This window comes from Populus euphratica, unplaced genomic scaffold, assembly GCF_000495115.2.
Source record: "Populus euphratica unplaced genomic scaffold, PopEup_1.0 scaffold68.1, whole genome shotgun sequence".
In the NCBI taxonomy this organism is placed as follows: domain Eukaryota; kingdom Viridiplantae; phylum Streptophyta; class Magnoliopsida; order Malpighiales; family Salicaceae; genus Populus; species Populus euphratica.
This window is the reverse complement of record NW_011499901.1, coordinates 326,658-349,421: the sequence shown is the minus strand read 5'-3', so window position 1 is coordinate 349,421 and position 22,764 is coordinate 326,658. Positions and strand designations below refer to the sequence as shown.

Sequence of the window (22,764 nt, the reverse complement as noted above, 5' to 3'; positions counted from 1 at the left end):
TTTTGATAATCTTCTTGTTCTGATCATCCCAAAACCGAAATCCAAATTCTTCATCTCCATAGCCAATAAAGAAACATTTCTTTGATTTGGCATCCAGCTTGTTGCGAGCATCAGAATCTACATGCACATAGAAAACACACCCAAAGACCTTTAAATGAGAAAGTTGTACTTCTTTTCCTCTCCAGACTTCCTCGGGCAGTCTCAACTCCAAAGGAACTAATGGTCCACGGTTGATCAAGTAAACTGCAGTGTGAACTACATCAGCCCAAAATGTTTGAGGTAACCCAGAATGCAACCTTATGCTTCTAGCTCGTTCATTGATGGTCCTGTTCATCCGTTCAACAATGTCATTTTGTTGTGGTTTGCCTGGAACTGTCTTTTCCATTCTGATATCGTTGACAGCGCAATATTCCTTAAAACCTCCATCAATGCATTCTCCTCCATTGTCAGATCGTAAGCATTTCAACTTCAAACTTGATTCAGTCTCAACCATAGTCTTCCATTTCTTGAATGTGTCAAACACATCAGATTTATTTTTCAGAAAGTAGACCCATACCTGCCTGCTGAAGTCGTCAATAAAAGTCACATAGTACCGAGAACCTCCAAGAGATGCTCCTAGAGCTGGTCCCCATAAATTTGTGTGTACCAGTTCTAACTTTCTTGGTCTTAAGGTCCTGCCAACCTTTAAGAAATTGAGCTTCTTCTGTTTTCCGAGAACACAACTTTTACAAATGTCTAGATCAACATTTTTTAACTTTGGCAGCTTTCCCTTTGACTGAAATATCTTCATCCCTTTTTGACTCATATGGCCGAGTCTACAATGCCATAGTTGTGCCTGATTTTCTACTTTAGTAGAGGCAATTATATCTGCTGATCTTGTGGTCATATACAGGGTGCCGATTTTCTTTCCACGAGCCAAAACCATTGCTCCCTTTAATACCTTCCATATTCCTCCACAAAAAAGGATTGAATGGCCACTATCATCAAGTTGTCCGACCGAGATCAGCTTCTTCTTTAGTCCAGGAACATGCCTTACATTTTGCAAGTTCCATATAGATCCATTCATTGTCTTGATTTGCACATCTTCTATACCCACAATATCCAATGGTTGTCCATCGGCTAGATAGACTACCCCGTAATCTCCAGCAATATAGTTTTGCATTATTTCATGGTGTGAAGTATAGTGAAATGAAGCTCCAGAATCAAGAACCCAATCATCAATAGGACTATGTACAGCAAGAATCAAAACATCTTATACCTCGTCTGTAGTGGCGTTTGTAGAATCAGCTTCAGGTTTTTTCGGTTTTGTGCAACTCCTCATGAAATGACCTGGTTTGCCACAATTCCAACATTCAACTTGCTTCCTGGGTCCAAACTTGCTTTTACTTCTGTACCTGGATTTTGATCTGCCTTTGGATAAGCCTCTATCTTGTCTCCTTCCTCGAGTGTTGATGTTGAGAGCTGAACCTAAACTTGAGCTTTCACCCGAGTCTTTCCTTTGTACTTCTTCAGTTAAAATCAGATCTCGGATGTCATCATATTTTAATTTGGATTTTCCGGCTAAGTTGCTTATAACTGTTCTCATACCTTCCCAACTGCTTGGAAGTGAAGCTAGCAAAATAAGTGCTCGAATCTCATCATCAAACTCAATCTCAACAAATGACAATTGATTTGTGATGGTGTTGAAATTATTGAGATGTTGTGTAACAGAGGTGCTTTCCGTCATCTTCAGGTTGAACAGCTTATTCATCAAGTGCACTTTGTTATTTGCTGATGGCTTCTCATACATTCCAGACAAGGCTTCCATCAATCTTGTTGTGGATTTCTCTTTTGTAACATTATGAGCAACTCTTCTTGACAAGGATAGCCGGATAATGCCCAAAACTTGTCTATCAAGAATTTGCCAATCTTCTTCTGACATGTTTTCTGGTTTGCTCCCCAACAGAGGAAGATGAAGTTTCTTTCCATATAGATAGTCTTCAATTTGCATTTTCTAATATCCAAAATCAGTTCCATCAAATTTTTCAATTCTCGCAACCTTTATTTCATCTGCCATTTTTAATCTTTCTCATATTCGAATATGTAAAATCTGACCTTACTGATATGTCCAGAATAGCCAAAAATGCTGGAAATGACACTAAGATCACCCCAATCGGACTTCAGATGGCTTAGATATAAACAATCAAACTTTTGGATCACTAGACACTACAGATGAAGCCACGTGTTAGGAGGAATAGTCGCTGCGCCACACTGGATCAAAACCCAGAATGCTGATGTGGATATGCTGACGTGTCCACCACATAAGATAAGCGGCCCCACAATTATGACGTGGCAAAGCCACATGGATTTCTAGCTGACGTGGCAGAGATGACGTGGTGGATGATGTGACAGGTGACGTGTCAGGTGCCGTGGCTAATGGTTGTGCGGAACGGTTGATGTGGCAGGTGACGTGGCTGGTGACTGTGCAGAACGACTGACGTGGCGGGTCAACCCGGTTCAGATTGTAGAAAACGGGCGAGGAAGACGTGTGGAGCGCGTGAGGAGCGTCGGTGCACGTGGACAGTGCTGGTGACGGCGTGTGCAGGCAAGCAAGACGCCTGTTTTTCATCGGGTTTTCACCAGTGGATTCCTCTCATCATCCTCTTCACAATGGTATATTCAAAAACATGTTTTGAGAACTTTGATTTTTGAGTTTGGATCAAACACCCTCTTTTTCAAGAACAAGCTTTGATACCAGTTGTTGGGACATTCAAGCATTCAAACACACATCAATTTACGTGGTTCGGCAACTTGCCTACTCCACGGAGCTATTGGTTTGTATTAATCAAGCTTAAAAGCAATACAAACAACAAAACAAGGAGGAGGAGAAAAACTTCTTTACTCAACTCAACTCTCACTCTTAGGTCTCTTTGTGTTTCTCTCTATCTCGTATGATGCTCAGCTATCAATGGCACTCTCTATTTATAGCTGATGTGGGAGACAATCTTCTTGCTTTGGTCAACAATGGTGGGCAACAATTTCTTTGGTTAGGTACCCATCATTGACTCTTGTCATGTCAAACATGGCTACCACCAACCATATTGTGTCCACAAACAACATTTTCTGTATAAAGAACAAAGAGCATAATTGTGTAGTTAGCTTACTATCATCCCTAATCTTTTATTTATAGAAGGAAACAATCATTACATGTTAGGTGTCTTGCTCAGCACCCTATCTTAACATGACATGTTGTTAGGGAGATCCAAACATTCAAACACACACAAATTTACGTGGTTCGGCAACTTGCCTACTCCACGGAGCTACTGGTTTGTATTAATCAAGCTCAAAAGCAATACAAACAACAAAACAAGGAGGAGGAGAAAACTTCTCTACTCTCAACTCAACTCTCACCCTTAGCTCTCTCTCTGTGTTTCTCTCTATTTCGTGGTCTATCTCAGCTATTAATGCACTTTCTATTTATAGCTGAGGAGGGAGATAATTGTTCAATAATGGTGGGCAAGTTAGGCACCCACCATTTGACTATAACCATGTCAACCATGACTGCCACCGACCATGGCTGCCACCGGCCATTTGTGTCCACACATATAATAATCTCCCACTTGGACACAAATGGTGTTAGGTCTGTCTTTTAATCTTTAAGACCAACTGAAGCTTTACACAGCTTCAGTTTATCGAGAGTAACTCCTTTGGTTAACATGTCGGCTGGATTCTTGCTTCCACAGATCTTTTCAAGTAACAATTGTTCATCGTCGAGCCATTGTCTGATGAAGTGATATTTGATCTGTATGTGCTTTGTTCTAGAGTGAAATGTTGGATTCTTGGCAAGAAAAATTGCACTCTGACTGTCACTATACAAAGTACCTTTTCCATGCATCTTGCCCAATTCTTGCAGGAAACTCTATAGCCATACTATCTCTTTTGCAGATTCTGAAACTGCAACATATTCAGCTTCTGTCGTTGAAAGAGCAACTATCTTTTGCAAGGTAGAACTCCAAGAAATAGCAGTGCCTCCTAGAGTGTATATATAACTTGTAGCACTCTTTCTGCTATCAACATCTCCTGCTAGATCAGCATCTACAAAGCCTTCAAGTTTCAAACCGCCAGCTGTGAAAATAAGACATGTCTCTGATGAGCCTTTTAAGTACCTCATGATCCATTTCACTGCCTCCCAATACTGCTTTCAAGGATTGCTCATATATCGGCTTACCACTCTCACTGCATGGGCAATGTCTGGTCTAGTACAGACCATAACATACATCAAAGAGCCGATAGCTGAGGCTTATGCAATCTTATCCATGTATCCACATTCTAGCTCAATTTTTAGTGACTGGTCTCTACTCCGCTTGAAATGATTCCCTAGAGGTGTACATACTGGCTTAGCATTATCCATACTAAACCTGCTGAGAACCTTCTTGACATACACTCTGTTTGTGAAAGCTTTAGTATACCTTTGTCTTTGTCTCTGATGATTCTCATACCAAGTATTTGTTTAGCAGCTTCCAGATCCTTCATTTCAAACTGTTTTGACAACTGTTGCTTTAGCTTGTCAATCTCTTCCATGTTGGATCCTGCAATTAACATATCATCCACATATAGCAGTAGAATGATATAGGAGTTGTCAAAATGTTTGACATAACAACAATGATCAGCCTGACATTTTGTGTATCCCGTACTACACATAAAGTTATCAAACTTCTTGTACCACTGTCTTAGAGCTTGCTTCAAACCATATAGGCTCTTCTTTAGTTTGTAAACTTGACTTTCCTTTCCTGGTATTGCAAACCCCTCTGGTTGTTGCATGTAAATGTCTTCCTCCAATTCACCATGAAGAAATGTTGTTTTTACATCTAATTGTTCAAGATGTAAATTTTCTGCAGCTACTATCCCTAGAACAAATCTGATTGTTGTAAGCTTCACAACTGGAGAGAATATCTCAGAATAGTCAATCCCTTTCTTTTGCTGAAACCCTTTTACAACAAGTCTTGCTTTGAACCGTTTGCTTCCATCATGCTCAGTCTTTACTCTGTAAACCCACTTGTTTTGCAAAGCCTTCTTTCCTTCAGGCAGTTTGGTTAACTCCCAAGTCTTGTTCTTCAACAATGACTCCATCTCGTCCTTCATGGCTAACTCCCACTTGCTCGAGTTTCCATCTTGTAAGGATTCTTCATAAGTTAATGGTTCACCACCATCTGTCAGCAAGATATAATTCAGTAGAAGTGTAAACCGTTGTGGAGGCTTTATAGTCCTTGAAGATCTGCGAACAGCTGGTTCACTTGGCTCTGCATTGTCTTGTGTAGTAGTGGTGGGTACTAAAGTGCTTGAACTGTCTTGTATGGACTCTTGAGTGGTAACATTAGAAAGCCCTTCTAATTGTATGAATTCAGATTTCTGTGGACTCTTATCTGAATCAGTTATCTCTAGTTCTGTACTTGATTTGTCTTTGTACAATACTTTCTCGTTGAAGATCACGTTCCTGCTTCTGATAATCTTCTTGTTCTGTTCATCCCAAAACTCTTCTGATAATCTTCCTGTTTTGATCATCCCAGAACCGAAATCCAAATTCTTCATCTCCATAGCCAATAAAGAAACATTTCTTTGATTTGGCATCCAGCTTGTTATGAGCATTAGAGTCTACATGCACATAGGAAACACACCCAAAGACCTTTAGGTGAGAAAGCTGTACTTCTTTTCCTCTCCAGACTTCCTCGGGCAGTCTGAACTCCAAAGAAACTGATGGTCCACGGTTGATCAAGTAAACTGCAGTATGAACTACATCAGCCCAAAATGTTTGAGGTAACCCAGAATGCAACCTCATGCTTCTAGCTCGTTCATTGATGGTCATGTTCATCCGTTCAGCAATGCCATTCTATTGTGGTGTGCCTGGAACTGTCTTTTCCATTCTGATACCATTGACAGCGCAATACTCCTTGAAACCCCCATCAATGTATTCTCCTTCATTATCAGATCGTAAGCATTTCAACTTCAAACCTGATTCAGTCTCAACCATAGCCTTCCATTTCTTGAATGTGTCAAACACATCAGATTTATTTTTCAGAAAGTAGACCCATACCTTCCGGCTGAAGTCATCAATAAAAGTCACATAGTATCGAGAACCTCCAAAAGATGCTACTGGAGCTGGTCCCCATAAATCTGTGTGCACCAGTTCTAGCTTTCTTGGTCTTAAGGTCCTGCCAACCTTTAAGAAACTGAGCTTCTTTTTTTTTCCGAGAACACAGCTTTCACAAATGTCTAGATCAACATTTTGTAACTCTAGTAGCTTTCCCTTTGACTGAAGTATCTTCATCCCCTTTTGACTCATATGGCCGAGTCTACAATGCCATAGCTGCGCCTGATTTTCTGCTTCAGTAGAGGCAATTATATCTGTTGATCTTGTGGTCATATACAGGGTGCCAGTTTTCTTTCCACGAGCCAAAACCATTGCTCCTTTTGATACCTTCCACATTCCTCCAGAGAAAAGGATTGAATGGCCACTATCATCAAGTTGTCCGACCGAGATCAACTTCTTCTTTAGTTCAGGAACATGCCTTACATTTTGCAAGTTCCATATAGATCCATTCATTGTCTTGATTTGCACATCTCCTATACCCACAATATCCAATGGTTGTCCATCGGCCAGATAGACTACCCTATAATTTCCAGCAGTATAATTTTGCATCATTTCATGGTGTGGAGTACAGTGAAATGAAGCTCCAAAATCAAGAACTCAATCATCAATAGGACTATGTACAGCAAGGATCAAAGCATCTTGTACCTCGTCTATGGTGGCATTTGCAGAATCAGCTTCAGGTTTCTTTGGTTTTGTGCAACTCCTCATGAAATGACCTGGTTTGCCACAATTCCAACATTCAACCTGCTTCCTGGGTCCAAACTTGCTTTTGCTTCTGTACCTGGATTTTGATCTGCCTCTGTTTTGTCTCCTTCCTCGAGTGTTGATGTTGAAAGCTGAACCTGAACTTGAGCTTTCACCCGAGTCTTTCCTTCGTACTTCTTCAGCTAAAATCAGGTCTCGGATATCATCATATTTTAATTTGGATTTTCCAGCTGAGTTGCTTACGGCTGTTCTCATACCTTTCCAACTGCTTGGAAGTGAAGCTAGCAAAATAAGTGCTTGGATCTTATCATCAAACTCAATTTCAACAGATGACAATTGATTTGTGATGGTGTTGAAATTATTAAGATGTTGTGTAACAGAGGTGCTTTCTGTCATCTTCAGGTTGAACAGCTTCTTCATCAAGTGCACTTTGTTATTTGCTGACGGCTTCTCATACATCCTAGACAAGGCTTCCATCAATCTTGCTGTGGATCTCTCTTTTGTAACATTAAGAGCAACTCTTCTTGACAATGATAGCCGGATAATGCCCAAGACTTGTCTATCAAGTATTTGCCAATCTTCTTCTGACATGTTTTCTGGCTTGCTCCCCAACAGAGGAAGATGAAGTTTCTTCCCATATAGATAATCTTCAATTTGCATTTTCCAATATCCAAAATCAGTTCCATCAAATTTTTCAATTCCTGCAGCCTTTATTTCATCAGCCATTTTTACTCTTTCTCGGATTTGAATCTCAAAAATCTGACCTTACAAATGTGTCTGGAATGGCCAAAAATGCTGGAAACGACACTAAGATCACCCAAATCGGACTTCGGATGGCTCCGATTTAAACAATCAAACTTTGGGATAACTGGACGCTGTAGATGAAGCCACGTGGTAGGAGGAATAGTCGCTGCGCCACACCGGATCAAAACCTAGTTATGCTGACGTGGCTTAGCTGACGTGGCAGACACGTAGGCAACGTGGGGTCCACCCAAGATGACGTGACAGATCCACGAAGATTTTCGGCTGACGTGGCAGTGATGACGTGGTCGGTTGACCGGTCAGACTGCTGATGTGGCAGGTTGCATGGCTGCTGACTATGCCGAACGACTGACGTGGCGATGTCGAGTTGCAGGAAACGGCAAGGAAGACGCGTGACGCGCGTGAGGAGCGTCGGTGCACGTGGACAGTACTAGTGGTGGCGCGTGCGGGCATGTAGGACGTAGGATTTTCGCCGGGTTTTCACCAGTGGATTCCTCTCGTCGTCCTCTTCACGGTGTATGTTCAAAAACACGTTTTGAGAACTTTAATTTTTGAGTTTGGATCAAACACCCTCTTTTTCAAGAACTTTCAAGAACAAGCTCTGATACCAGTTGTTAACTTGCTCAGCACCCTATCTTAACATGACATGTTGTTAGGGAGATCCAAACATTCAAACACACACAAATTTACGTGGTTCGGCAACTTGCCTACTCCACGGAGCTACTGGTTTGTATTAATCAAGCTCAAAAGCAATACAAACAACAAAACAAGGAGGAGGAGAAAACTTCTCTACTCAACTCAACTCTCACCCTTAGCTCTCTCTCTGTGTTTCTCTCTATTTCGTGGTCTATCTCAACTATCAATGCACCTTCTATTTATAGTTGAGGAGGGAGATAATTGTTCAACAATGGTGGGCAAGTTAGGCACCCACCATTTGACTATAACCATGTCAACCATGGCTACCACCAACCATGGCTGCCACCGGCCATTTGTGTCCACACACATAACATTACAGAATTGTGAAAAACAACAAAAGAAACGTACCAGCCATCATCTCTTTTATTTAAAGAATTATATAATAAGTTATTCTAATTCTAGATAAACTTAAAACAAATTGAAAAAGCATACTAACCTAGATAATGCTCTTAATGTTGTCATTAGCAGATAGACAACAATGCATTAGATCACTGCTAAGAACCTGTTCCAGCTTTGATGCCATACCTTTAACATGACCACTCCAGGCATCAGAAAAAGGCATCTGTCCTTTCCCTTTTCCTCTTCCCTTCTATAATTAACACAAAGACAGGTAGAAGATTTGGACGAGTCGCTCACAGCAACTGTCCTCGCTCGTAGGAAGCAGCAGGTTCATGCATGTTTTAATGCTCACTCACATGTTTGCTTGTGAACTGTGTTCCAGCCAGTGTTTTCTTCAAGAATCTCATGTATGCACCCAGACAAGATTTACACAGCGCTTGCTTGGCTTAAGATAAGGGGTACCTGGATAATGATGGGAGGAGACATTTGTTTAATAAAAATTATACTTCAAAAAATAAAGATTGTTCTCAGAAATATTTTTTAAATATTTTAAAAAATCCGATTTATAATTTTGCTCAACTCCTCCTCGTCACCTTCATGCTACTCGATAACCGCATGTTTAGTTTTTGAAACTTTTTCCGGACCCACGTATCTGGCCAAATCTGAACGTTTAACCAAGAGGGCAAAAGGAATTGGTCTTACAGATGTAAGGCATGAGGGCATGCCCGAGACCAACATGCCGATGGTCTCTCGATTTTTTGTATTTTTTGTTCATAATTACAAATTGATCAAAGAGACTTGGAGACATGTTGGAGAAGAGGGACATGGATACTATTGACATGTCGAATTTTTTATTTAATTTTGATCGAACTCATTGTCGATCCTTAATACGTGATCACTGGTTTATGTTTTTTGGTCTAGATAATGAATTTTAGTATAGATTTTGTTTCAAGTCAAAGTGGAACTGACTGTACTCCAAGCATCGTCATCCAAGAGGAAAATAAATATTACTTAACAGGTGCAGATGCAAGGGAGCAACATGCTAGCATACATGCTTAATGGTTTCTTAAAGTACATCGAATTTAGTGGCCTACAAGCCTAAAAAATTACAAAAAGGAGCCCTAAGCCTAATTACACGAGGGTCCTAGATTATGATCCAGTTCAAATGGGAGATTATCTAGACATCCTAGAACATCAGCCCAGCATTCAATTACAGCCACAACAGAGTTTACCGGTTAGCTTTAGCCTTAACCTTTGAAAAGGGAAAATTCTCTTTTTTCTTGCCAATGCCCATCTCGAGGAGAATGAGAATGCAAGTGATATGCAGTAATGGAACAAGGTATATTAATGATTATCATTGCTTTTTTCTTCAAATATTGGATTTAGTTGAGAGTAGCCTAGTTTATAAAACCCGGTCGATGAATCTACTGATGACTCGTTATTCTTGATCGAACCTGACTGTATAAAAAAACTATTTTTAATAAAACAATGCGAGGTTTTCTTAGTAAAAACTTAAATAAATCTAGTTCAATTCTCATCAAATGAATGGGAGGAGAGCAGCACCAAGAGAATGCACCGAAAGGTACTTGATTACAACTGCAACAGATCAGATCAAATCTTATGTATGAAAATCTTATTCAATCTACTACTTAACAAAAAGTGACCTGCTTATTTGGCATCCATTAGTGGTTGTAAAATGAACCACAGGAACCAATCCATTCAAGACTTGGGCCCGTCTTTTCCTACTTTGTGAACTTCACATCAGGATTTCTCATAGGTTTGAGCCACATATCAGCCATGATTCTTGAGGAAATGCTCCATAAGAGATCTTGCCCTTTTGATAACACATGTTTTCCTTTTTTCCCTGCCTTTCCAAGTCCATATTCAACCAACCAGTGCATTGCAGTTAGCCTTTGCCTTTCCGAATCCCACACATTCCTCTTTCTTCCTGGCTTTGCCTTCATGCCCCCAATGTGCGAACTTGTTACTTTGAATTTCTTTTCCTCATCGTAATTGTCCTCTTCGATGTCTGCTTGTGTCGCATGAACTAGTGCAACCACAGGTCCGCCAACTGCCTCGTATCGCCTTATAGGATCCCGTAGCTGGACAACCACAGCTATGGTAATTGTTTCTGGCTTTCCTGGAGAAACTAAACTGTAGTTCTCTATCCAATCTTCTAGTGAAATGGCAGAATCCAGAGGGTAATTTTGATCCTTCCCACTGTCTGTGCTTGCATTTCCAGCGATTGGAGAAACATCGAAGGGGGCTTCTTCCTCTGCCATTTCAGCCTGAATCTTCAAGGCTTCTATTGCCATTGTCTCAATCTTCTGCAATGAGAATGCCAAGATTTCCTCGGCTGTCAAAGGGCTTTCATTTACGTTCCAAATTCCTGTTGATATCCTCTCTTTCCTGCCTGTACTAGTCGCTGTCGCCATTGTTTTAACGGCAGCAATGGTACGAGCAGCACTTGAACTAGCGCCTTCTTTGTTTCTCCCGTGGATGATTGCAGAAGCTATGCCTTCAAACGCTATCTGTTCTGCAGTTTTCCCTAACAGTTCATCGAGGGGCATCAATGATAAAATTTGAGAACAAAGCTCTTCAAAACCAATGGATGCCATTCTCTGAAACAATTCAAACCCGTTTATGAATTTGTCTGGTTGAAGAACGAGTGGTTTTGACAACTGCATTGCTAGTTTTGGAGTATCTTTCCTCGAAACAACAGTATCTAGAGGATTCGTAGCTGCTAAGTAGCCTCCATCTCTTGTTTGAACCAGACAGCCTAATCCCTTCCCAAGGTCTGAGAGATATACCTTGGATTCAGCCTCTGAACAGTCATCACCTCCATCGAGATGCGGAGGAGGAATTTCAGGTTGATTGAATTTGAAAGCATTGGTTTCTGCATATTCGAGCTTCTGGAGAAATTCCTGTGTTACTGTTTCTTCATCTGAATCTAATTTTGGCGGTTCAGTTTCATCTCCTGTCCTAACAGTTTTTTCTTCTCCCATCATGGATTCAAGAGCTTTTATCTGCTGAATGATTGATTCGAGCTCGGTTAATCTTGTCAGGTGTACCTTATCGTGAACTACTTCCTTGACAACTTCGCTTGAATGTGACTTTTCTTTGACATTTTCTTCAGAATCTACGTTCTCATTCTCTTCTTTGTCTTGAATCTCCACCCCTTTATCCACAACTACAAAGTCTGGAAGATCAAGATCCTCTATCTTTTGTTCTGGTTCTTCTGATTTCTGAATAGAGGGGGATGATGAAGGAGCTGGAGCTTGCTCGTCAAGATTCAAGTCATCCATTCCATGAATATCTGCAACTGGATTTGCCTTCGAAGGAGTCCAAGCTTCTGATCGTCCTGTCATCCTTGGACTTGGGACACTGAAGGATGATTTAGACTGCTTACGTCCCAGTGAAAGTGAGAAATTTTTCGATTTACTAGACTTCGATCCTTCAGCTTGACTATAAATATCAATCCCTCCTTCTTTCTCCATAATCCGAAATCCCAATTTGAGAACAAGCTCTCCTCCTTTTGCCTTCCCAGATAGGTTGAAACTAGTGTCCCACTGCCGCACTCTAGTATCTTCTTGGCTCTTCTCCATGGATTCCTGAATAAGTCGACTTAAATCCACTATACTTCTCCCAAAATCAAGCTCTTCAGCATCAACTGCAAATACATAAATCATAAATGGACGGGGCTCAAATTTAAGCGGCTTCCCTTTGCCAGGAGTGCAGTACACATGACTCTTGATAAACAACGTCTCTTCAAAGTCAGCAGCGCCATGTGAAACTCTTGATGGCATTGTATGGACCGCACCATCTTTTGTCTCCTTCTTCCTAACACAAACCGAAAGCCGGAGTCCATTCATGGAAGCTGGAAGGCCTTGCACAGCAACTACTTCAACAGAGAACAAACAGCTTAATTTCTGCATCCCAATATGAGACAGGGCTCGGATTGGCTTCCAATTCCAAATCCCTTTTTTCTCTGTTGAAGTAGCCATGTCATCCAGCTTCTTTATTTCTGGTTGATTAATATTGGATGTTCTGCGCTCAGTTTCTTCATCAGGCTTTGGACTAGACCGCCAAGGCGACAACGACATCCGCCTGGACCGAGGCCTGCTGCTTGATTTTTCATCGATTTTTGCTGTGCCACTCTCATCTGATATTATAGAAGGAACTGAAGATCGAGGAAATGCGAGGGAAGCAGTTCTGCGGTTGTTGGAAGTCTGGGCTTGATAAAGAGACTCGCTAAGTTCTTCCAGTTCTTCCAACAGTTGAGTATTTGATTTCCTTCTATCTGTTGCCATTAGTTTAAAAAAGAAAGAAAGAAAGAAAGAAAGCAGACAGAAGAAACTGGTGAAGCAGGTGGCTTTTGATGCTGAGATTACTTGCAGATAAACACAGCTAAAGAGGAAGAATATATAGTATTCACATGCTGGAAAGATTTTTGAGGTGGTGGAGAAACAACATCCGTATGTGATAGTTATATGTGGCAATAGCTATACCTTCCAAAACCAAAAATTTCTGTGGCTGGTGTAGACAAGAGAAGAACGTTCGTGTTATGTATTTTTTATTGTCCGAAAAAGACAAGACTTTTTACACCAATAAAAAACAAAAGAAAAGATTTTAAACGAGGCAATTTGAGCCTAAGGTATTTATTGTCTTTTGGTAGTTGCATGGTTAGATTTCCTTTTCCTTTCAAAGTTGCTCTGTTCATTGCAGTAAATTCCAGCATCTGTTCTATTAAGTTGTGTTTGGATAATGTTTCAGTATTAAAAACGACAAATACAAAAGGGATAAAAACTTACTTGACTAGAAAGACGAAGATAGATGCATAAAAAAAAAATCTATTTCTGCTATGGATGATAAGCAAAAGCTGGTTTACAGATGTTGGCTCACCGCCCTAGTAGTAAAGTAATGGTCACACACGCACATTGGTTTAGTTTTTTGCCTGCATCGGTCTTGTACCTACCAAATGTCATTGAACTGACATTAAAGCTAGTCTTGAAATATTTTAACTAGGATGATTCCACAAAACTGACTATTATTTCAAGGGATTTTCCACCACGAAAAAACATGATGATGTGGCTTGAATGTAGGAGAGAGGCCACTGAGTATTAATGGTGAGACAAGCAATCTGAACAAGTCAAATGGCTCAATTAATACGGGGGTTTGGTTTCTGACTGAAATATTGCAAGCTGTTCGATACATAAGTAATTAGGTTTCAGACCATTGTAAGAAATCAGAGATGGAGAACAACAGCAAGCAAATGGAAAAGAGGAAAGAGAGTGTTGAAGAGAAGAAAGGAAAACTTGATGGGTTGCCCATGGAGAGCAGTCCTTACTTGAAGTACGCAGATTTGGAGGATTACAAGCGCATAGCCTATGGCACTGAAGGACACCAAGAAGTTAAGCCTAATCAAGGTGGAGGTGGCACCGATGCTCCCACACTTTCAGGGAATAACCTCTCCCCGGGAAAAATGGCAATAATTGATGCAGCCAATCGTCATGGCATTCCATAAATCAACGTTCTTTCTACAATATTATTATCGCCTTGAACAGCTCTTGCAACATCCCTTTCCATGTCTTCCGAAACAATTCATAAAGGTTTGCCTGTTCTTTGTGCATAAACCCTTATAAGAATTTTTCACCGATTCATCAGTTCTCAGCTTTCAGGACGAATTCTCCTTGGCATTGTAATTAATTACATGCTTTTTCTTCTCTTTTTCAAGTGATTTTTTATGCTCATTCGTGTTAAAGTGGGAAGTTTGCGTTTATATTGTTCGTTTCACCCATAGAATGGGAAATGGATTTTTGAGATGAATTATCTAGGCATATATAGCATGGCAAACAAACAAATGTAATGTATATCAATCACAATTAAATCACTTTTTAAAACAATTATAAAAATAAACTTTAAATAGATCTGAGCTATTTAAAAAAAAAAATTCTTTAAAATTAATTAAAAGTTTTAATCCAAGGTTCAAAATCCATCTTCCTTTCCACTTATTTTTGAAAATAATGCAGGCAGCCACTTTCAAGAACTAAATCACAAGGAAAAGAAAAAAAAAAGTTTTTGGAAGTGTAATTATAGTTGTTTTTAAAATATTTTTTATTTAAAAAATATATTAATAATATTTTTTTATTTTAAAAAAATTATTTTTGATATTAGTAAATCAATATAATTTGAAAACATCAAAAATATATTAATTCAAAAAAAATTTAAATTTTTTTCAAAAAATACTTTTAAAATACAGGGCCAAAAAGATTCCATTAACTTAAAATTTTATTAATGATTGCATATTTTCATGTAAGTTTGGGACGCAAAGTGATTCTTTCCCGTAATGCCACTCATTCTAGTTACAAAATACATGTTTAATCACCTAATAAATGCTTTTAAAGAATAAATAAATTGTTAACTATTATTTCATAATTAGACATCTAAGAGTTAACCTTAACAGGTATTAAAATTGATTTGAATTAGCAAGCTAATGCCAATCTAGTACCTAATTAATAAAGAACTTTCAAGGTTGAGATATGATTAAATTAAATTCAAATATGTTGTTTTAAATTTTTATTGAAAATAACATTTTTTATTTTAAAAATAGGATGATATCATTTCAGAGTTAATTCACGCCTTGAGATTTAAACAAATAATTATGCTTGCAATGCTTCATTTTCAAACATGGTAATTATCTCTTGTGCTTACTTTGAGTTATTAAAGAACAACTATGAAGAACAAAGTAAATTTCTCAAAGAAAATAGAAAAATTGTGTATATCCATCATCAAAAAAGCCCAACCTAAGCGTGGGAGGTTGGGCCATAGGCCTAAAATCCCATAATCTTTATAATCTTTTAAGCCCAATAACAACAAAATGCAAAGCCCAGGGTTCCCAGTGGAGCGGGTATCTCGCGCTAAGCACGCACACAAGCAGTGGAAAGCCTTCCTCACTCATCAGCGATCACCACCTCGCCGAAGAAAGCCAGCCAATCATCGCAATCGCAAGCAGAGCTCTGCGGAGAGATTGAAAGGAAGACAGTGGTGTTGTTTATGATTATAGCAAGGTTCGGCCTTTTACCTGCAGTCATGGCTGCCGCTCTATACTCTACGCCACCTACCTCTGCCAAGAACTTCCAAAGCAGCAGCAGCAGCAACGATAAATGCTCCTTACAAGTGAAATTTCAGCTCCCATAATCTTTATTTCATTCCAATATCATCATCAAGTGTTAAAATGGTCTAGCTTTATTTTATTGTTTTGAATTTTGGTCATATGATTTTATTTCATTACAACTTCATCCTCAAATTTTATGGTGGTCCAACCTTCTCTCTCTCTCTCTCTCTCTCTCTCTCTCTCTCGGCATTTAATCATCTAATTTTATTATTATATTGGTATAACTTTATTTTTATTTTTTCATTTTGATCTCCTAATTTTTTTCCATTACAATTCCATCCTTAGATGTTATGTTGATATGTATTAGAATTATATGGTATGGTGTACTCAATTTTTGTAAATATAATTAAAGCTTATAGTTTAAAGAACAATTGAAATTGTGTGTTATTGTTCATTGAACAGTTTTTTTTTATCATCTAATTTTATTTTATTTTAATTTTATTCTCAAACATTATGTTGACGTAATTTTATGTGTTGGGATTTCCTCTTTTAAATATATGTTGTAGTGTACATTTAGATTTTGAGAAAATTTTAAAGCTAAATGAAAAATTTTATTTTTTAAAATATAAATTAATTTTATAATTGAAAAAACAATAAAAATAACAAGGATTAAAGTGTGGGGGGAGGGGATTTCCTCTTTTAAATATATGTTGTAGTGTATATTTAGATTTTGAGAAAACTTTGAAGCTGAATGAAAAATTTTATTTTTTAAAATACAAATTAATTTTATAGTTGGTTCATTTTGACATTAAAAAAATTGGTAATATTCTTAGCAATTCATTTAACGCACCTACAATTTTGTGTATTGATCATAAATTTCATTTTTCTCCCATTTCAATCGCTAAAAGCTAAGAGATAAAAGAAAAACTTTGTAAAAAAAAACCTTTAAGGCTTAAGAAAAAATTAGATTGGGCTCTGAATACAAGCAGTGGTCTGAATATGAGGGCCCATGCATGTCTGGGCCCCTTTCCATGCTTTGGAGTGCTTGGACCATTCTCTATAGCCCAGAATATCTTGGCCCAGCCTGAACTATATTCTTTATGCCATCTTTTAAATAATATAAAACAAAGTAATATTTTTTTAAAAAAAGTAAAATATTAATTTAAAAATATATTATGAATTTTTTTTTTAATAATATCTGTTATTTTTTTATAATTATATATAAAACTTATATACACAAGTTTTAAAAAATATTTTCTATTTATCTTCATTTATTGTTATTATTTTCTAAAATTAACTATTCTTTTATTTTTCATTATGGTTGATAAAAAAAATCAAAAAAATTATTTTTCTATTTCCTTGTATAACAAATAACGGTTAGTTTTAATTATTTGAAGAATCATGCTCCTAAAATACAACAATAGGATTACAGGAATCCTTCATGCAAGAGATGGACGACATGGGATAAGCATACAATAATCGTGGAGGCGCAACAAAAATCATTTACATGATATTATGAAAACTATCAAATAGTTCTTGGATGAGAAAACAAACATTTTATACTTTCTTCAGAACGGAAAAATAAGATCATGAGACTAAATCATTTCAAACTCTACCATCGAACCAAACTAATTAGAAGAAAGGGCTAGTCAGATGGCTATGACTGGCCATAAGCCATGAAATTGACTCTTAAGAGTACCATAGGGTCGCTTTGAGCTCGGATAATCCTCTTGAGGCCATGTGGGTGGTCTTTATAGCACAAAAAATAATAAAATGAAAAGGATCGAGAATCCCAGCTCCTTGAGGACTCCGACTCCAAGGTGTTACAAAGAGTTTTCGGGATACAAGAAATTAAGATTCGAGAGAGTGGTTGGGGTTCATATTACTTGAAATTAGATTAGACCCGACATGTCTATTTAGCCTGACTTTCTGACTCTTTCAAATACGAGACTCGCTAATGAAGATCTCGAAAACAAACCGAGCTCAAATGGCGTTGATAAATCTAAGTTCAATTACCAATCCCAAACGCACCATCCATGATCCAATATGATCTACTCATCACCGACCACGAGGGAAGAATATTCAGGAATTAAATGAGGGCACGTCCCTTGCCCAAATATCCATCTAGAGATTGATGTTTTTTTTTCCAATATTAGTGAGATGTGACCGATCAACTTTATATGTCAAGAAACATTTCATCTGACTATTAAAAACATGTTTTAAGTATAAAAGAATTTTAGAATGACATCATTTTTTAAAGAAAAATAAGATGAAAATATAATGGATAAATTTAGATCAATTCTAATTAATTTTTTAAATTTATGATATTAATTATGAAACTGAGATAATCTGATAAAAAATAAATTAAAAAAATTATAAAACCTAATTTTCAATCGATCCAATACTTAAAGATAAAATTATATAAAAAATTTAATTGATAAAAAACCAAAAGACAAATAATTTGAGCCGATTCAAGTTAACCTATCAAAGTCGGAACCTAGGTTATATGATTGAGATAGCTCCATAGAAAATAAATTGAATAAATTATAAAACTCAATTCTCAATCAATCCAATATTAAAAAGATGAAATTGAAAAGAAAAAAAATTACTCAAGTCAAGTGGGTCACCCACCAATCTCGTGAACCAGGTAATAGAATTATGATAACTTCATAAATATCAAACATAAAAATTTATAATGCCTAATTCAAAATCAACTAGATGTTAAAGTTAAAAGATAAAATTAAAAAAATTAACTAAAAAAATATGAGTTAACTTGTCAGACTTGTTATTCGAATCACGAGACTAGTGCATCATGAGATTAAGACAAAAAAACTCAATGTTGAAAGATTAAATTATAAAAAATAATCTCTATCAACTTGAATTATCTTATCAAATTTATAACTCAAATAATAAGATTAGGGTAACCTTATAAAAAGAAAAAAAAATTATGATACTTAATTTTAAATCAATCAAATATTGAAGGATGAAATAAAAAGAAAAAATCAATAAAAAATAAAATATCTAAATTTACTTTTCAAACTTAGAATTTGAATTATAAAACTAAAAAAAATAAATCTAAAAAAATATTGTTTAAATAAATTATATTTCATGATGAGAAGAGTGATGAATTCCGCTCCTCAATTAACTGATGTTGAGCCTTATGGTTCAAACTAATACTGAAATTTTTGGGGTTTGAGAGGGGATGGAAGCGAAAGTAGTCACTGGATTCTAACACTATGCCTAACTCGATCCCAGTTACTGTCATTTCTAGGTTCTTCGCTAAAAGCTCATTGATGGGGTAATAAATGCCTCCAACCCCTGTTACTCACTATTACTGTCCATTAAAAAAAAAAAATTACTCATCATAATAATACGAAGATGAATGTTTGAAAATATAATAATAAATTTAATTTAGAAATATATTAAAATAATTTTTTTTTAATTTTTAAAAATTAATTTAGATATTAATATATAAAAATAATTTAAATATAAATATATGTATATTAATTTTAAGTAAATTTTTTTAATTTATTTTAAAAATATAAATATAATCTCATTCTCATCATCTAAGGGTCTATTTGAAATTATAGTTACGGTTGATTTTTAAAATATTTTTCAGTTAAAAATATATTAAAATAATATTTTTATTTTTTTAGAATTATTTTTAATATAGTGAATTAAAAAAATCTAAAAATATTAAAAAAATATTAATTTAAAAAATAAAACAATTTTAAATCTTTTAAATCATTTTAAAATATAAAAATAAACCGTATCTAAGTGTAGTTGTAGACCATCCAATGGTTGTGAGTGATGTGCTTATATTATATTTATTTTTGCCTCATTTTACATGCAGATGTTTCCAATCTAGATAACTCATATGCTACGTTATGATTATCGGACACCCCCTTTATGCCATTTGCCATCGACTTTATGCCTTTAAACGGAATTTTCTGAGGGTGTAGGGACCGAGCTAGCAAGGTACTTCTGCGCATGGCATGGCAGGATGAGGGACCCAATCATCATCAATCATAACTTGAAATAATTAAAGATATTGTACTCCAGTGCATCTACAACCTCCAATCCCATCCATGGGGTCATATCAAACAGAAACTGTTGCTGATCACTCCACCTCACTGCAATAAAAAGTGGAGAATCTCCGAACACCCATAACGTAGCCAACAAATATCGAAAACAAAGCAATCCTTGTCAATAACTGTGAGTACACCTCAATCTTTGCGTAGATACGTGCATGGATGGACTCGCCAATCGCAATGGCTAGAGGAGCTACACTACAAATCCACACAGCATTAAGATCGCAAGTTTATAATATATATATATGATCGATTGCAGCAAATAATGGTTTTTGGGGACTTGGAAAATCGTTAAGGATCAAATGGCCAAGATTCTGCAGGAAGTCTGATGGGAGTATCTAGCATCATCTGCAAGCCGGCTCCGCTAAAACCAATTGAAGTGGACATGTCATGGGCTATGGTGTCTGCAGCAGAAGCAGATTCTGAGAACCCCAAAATGTTACTACTACAATCCGTCTCAAAAAACAAGGGATTATTTTGGTATGGATTTGGGTGAATGATCTTATCCACGCAACCCAAGTGAGCATCATGTAGCTGAAAATGGGAAAAGTTGGCCTCTGTGTTGCACTGCGTGTAAAGAGTACTGGATTGTTCCTTCAACGCGCAATCTTGATATGAGACGATGGACTTGAAGAGCATCGATGGTGACTGGTTGTTGGTGTTCGTGTCTGTGTTTTTATTTGTTGATGTGGTGGTGCTGTTGATGGAGATGGTGGTAGGTGAAAAACATGGTTGGAAGCCATTTATTGACATGGCATTGGACTGGGAAACAAGTGGGTTGACCAGGCTTTTGAGGTCATTTTCTTGGTGTTCATGCATCAGAAAAGCGTTTTGGAAGGCCTCAACAACTGTGTTCTTGGATTGACACTGATCAAATATTGATGCTGATGCTTCAAGCAGTGGAGGCAATGAACCTGAATTTGCTGGTGAAGAGGCTTCCATGAGGTGATAGCCTTGTCCAGCTTGGACAAACACATTTTTCTTCTCTCCTTTTTTGTGAAATATCCTACAAATCACCCATTCCTCCTGCAAATTAAACAATCTCAGTATAATTTCCATGGAGCATGAGATTAAGAACATAACTAATTAATTATTATTAGCAATGCAGAAGGCATAAGTCAATAGTAACATTTTTGAACCAGTCAGAATAATAAATAAATGCAAGGCCATTGACAGTGAGTTGTTAAATCAAAACAATCACATCAAATTCTACGCTCCGGAGGTGAATAAACAAAATGAAAATTGTCTAATCGTAGTAGACAGCAAACCCATTTCAGATCAAGAACAACAAGTCAACTCAGAACCAGACAAAATATTACAGCAAGCTAGCTTGGTTTCCCACGGCGCACGAGTGGGGGAGAAAGGGTCCACATTACCTTACACGAGTGACGGTAGGAAAAGTCGCCGTCTAAGCGGTACTCATGCATCACCCACTTGGTTTTTTCACCTCTAGGAGCTCTGCCTTTGTAAAAAACAAGGGTCTTTTTCATGCCAAGCAAGGCACCAGTTGAGGCACTGTATACTTCTCTATCTTTGCCTGTGGCTTTCCAGTAGCCAGCTCCGGTGGCCCGATTTGTTCTCAGCCCTGTTGGGTACTTCCTGTCCCTCAAGCTAAAAAAGTACCATTCTCTTTCTCCCATCTTTGCTACAGCTGATTAAACAAGAAGAAAACCAACACCACCACTCAAACTCACATAATGAAATATAGATTTTGTCAGAAATGAATGGCTTAAAAGCTTGTGTGTACACCTTAATTTATAAATAAAAAGTATATCACATATATAAAATCGGGTTCCCTTCCAAGAAAAGAAGGGGCATTTCTTAACAGATAGGATGATCCAGCTTAAACTCATATAGTTAATTATAGCTAGCCTAGTTTCACCTGAAAAGAGAGAAGCATCTTCAAGTAGAAAAGCAAAGAAAAGGGACTTAATATTTTTGGAAACTACCACTACTAGCATATCAGGCAAGCTAAGTTATAGCGTCAAATTAAAGGTAAAGGGAATATTCTGATCAGGTTCTTTTGGTGGTGCCATGCATCTTGACATAAAGAAAAAATGAATCATACATGTAAACGTAGCACATTCTTTTAAAATCGAGAAGCAATAGGCTAGTATATATGTGTGTGTGTGTACGTACCTGGAAGCTCCCAGGGTTCGCATCTGTTAAGATCAACCTCAGCAATATCGACACCGCAAAAACTCCCATTAAACACCTTTGAAGCGAGGTAGAAGGTTATAAGCTCTTCATCTGTTGGGTGGAATCTAAACCCTGGAGGCAACCCTTGCTCGTTTATATCTTCACAAGTTAGTTCACACAGAAGCTCTTCCATTGCCAGCATCTTCACACAAAGCCAAGGAGAGAGAGAGAGAGAGAGAGGGAAGGGGGGGTGATTTTAAGGTTGTAAAAATGGGATTTGGAAGTGGATGAAGGAAAATGGTTTGCAGTGGCATGCAATTTATAGAGATTTCGTTGAAAGCAATGAAACGGAAGGAGGTTGGGGAACTGTGAGGAAGAGAGTGAAGCAGAAAGAGATGGATTGGGACACAAAAGCTAAGTGGGGGAGGACAGAACTGCACCTGAAAAGCTTCCCAATCAGGCAAAATTTTCGAAAGTTTTTTAATGACTGAGCAAAGATTACGTTGGTGTTTTTTTTTAGTTTTTTCGAAAGTTTTTTAATGACCGAGCAAAGATTACGTTGGTGTTTTTTTTTTTTTTTTTTTTTTGTATGCGTGTGTGGGTAAAGGGAAGTGAATTTTATGGGGCTGAAGACCCTATTGGTCCCTATATTACTACAGAATGTTTAATCAAATCCCTCTTATAAGGAAAATTGAGACTAAATCCCTTCTATGTCAATAATAATGTCCATATATAATATGGATTATTCCTATTTCTTAATTAGTATTCATTAATGAAGAACATTAACCATG

General features: G+C 37.4%; 3 protein-coding genes across 3 annotated transcripts; 1 reads left to right on the top strand and 2 right to left on the bottom strand.

The window, feature by feature from the left end:
• Positions 1 to 10,130: 10,130 nt before the first annotated feature.
• LOC105132816 (uncharacterized) lies at positions 10,131 to 13,113 on the bottom strand. The gene has a single exon (XM_011036519.1). The coding sequence runs from the start codon at positions 12,937 to 12,939 to the stop codon at positions 10,372 to 10,374; it is 2,568 nt and encodes an 855-aa protein (XP_011034821.1). The 5' UTR covers positions 12,940 to 13,113; the 3' UTR covers positions 10,131 to 10,371.
• Positions 13,114 to 13,798: 685 nt separating this feature from the next.
• On the top strand, positions 13,799 to 14,410 carry LOC105132815 (Late embryogenesis abundant protein, group 6). Its single transcript, XM_011036518.1, has one exon. The coding sequence runs from the start codon at positions 13,881 to 13,883 to the stop codon at positions 14,151 to 14,153; it is 273 nt and encodes a 90-aa protein (XP_011034820.1). The 5' UTR covers positions 13,799 to 13,880; the 3' UTR covers positions 14,154 to 14,410.
• Positions 14,411 to 19,805: 5,395 nt separating this feature from the next.
• Positions 19,806 to 22,470, bottom strand: LOC105132814 (protein CUP-SHAPED COTYLEDON 3-like). The gene is made up of 3 exons (XM_011036517.1): positions 21,974 to 22,470; positions 21,211 to 21,485; positions 19,806 to 20,860 (listed from the first exon to the last, which is right to left on the bottom strand). The coding sequence occupies exons 1-3, from the start codon at positions 22,173 to 22,175 to the stop codon at positions 20,126 to 20,128; spliced, it is 1,212 nt and encodes a 403-aa protein (XP_011034819.1). The 5' UTR covers positions 22,176 to 22,470; the 3' UTR covers positions 19,806 to 20,125.
• Between the last annotated feature and the right edge of the window lie 294 nt (positions 22,471 to 22,764).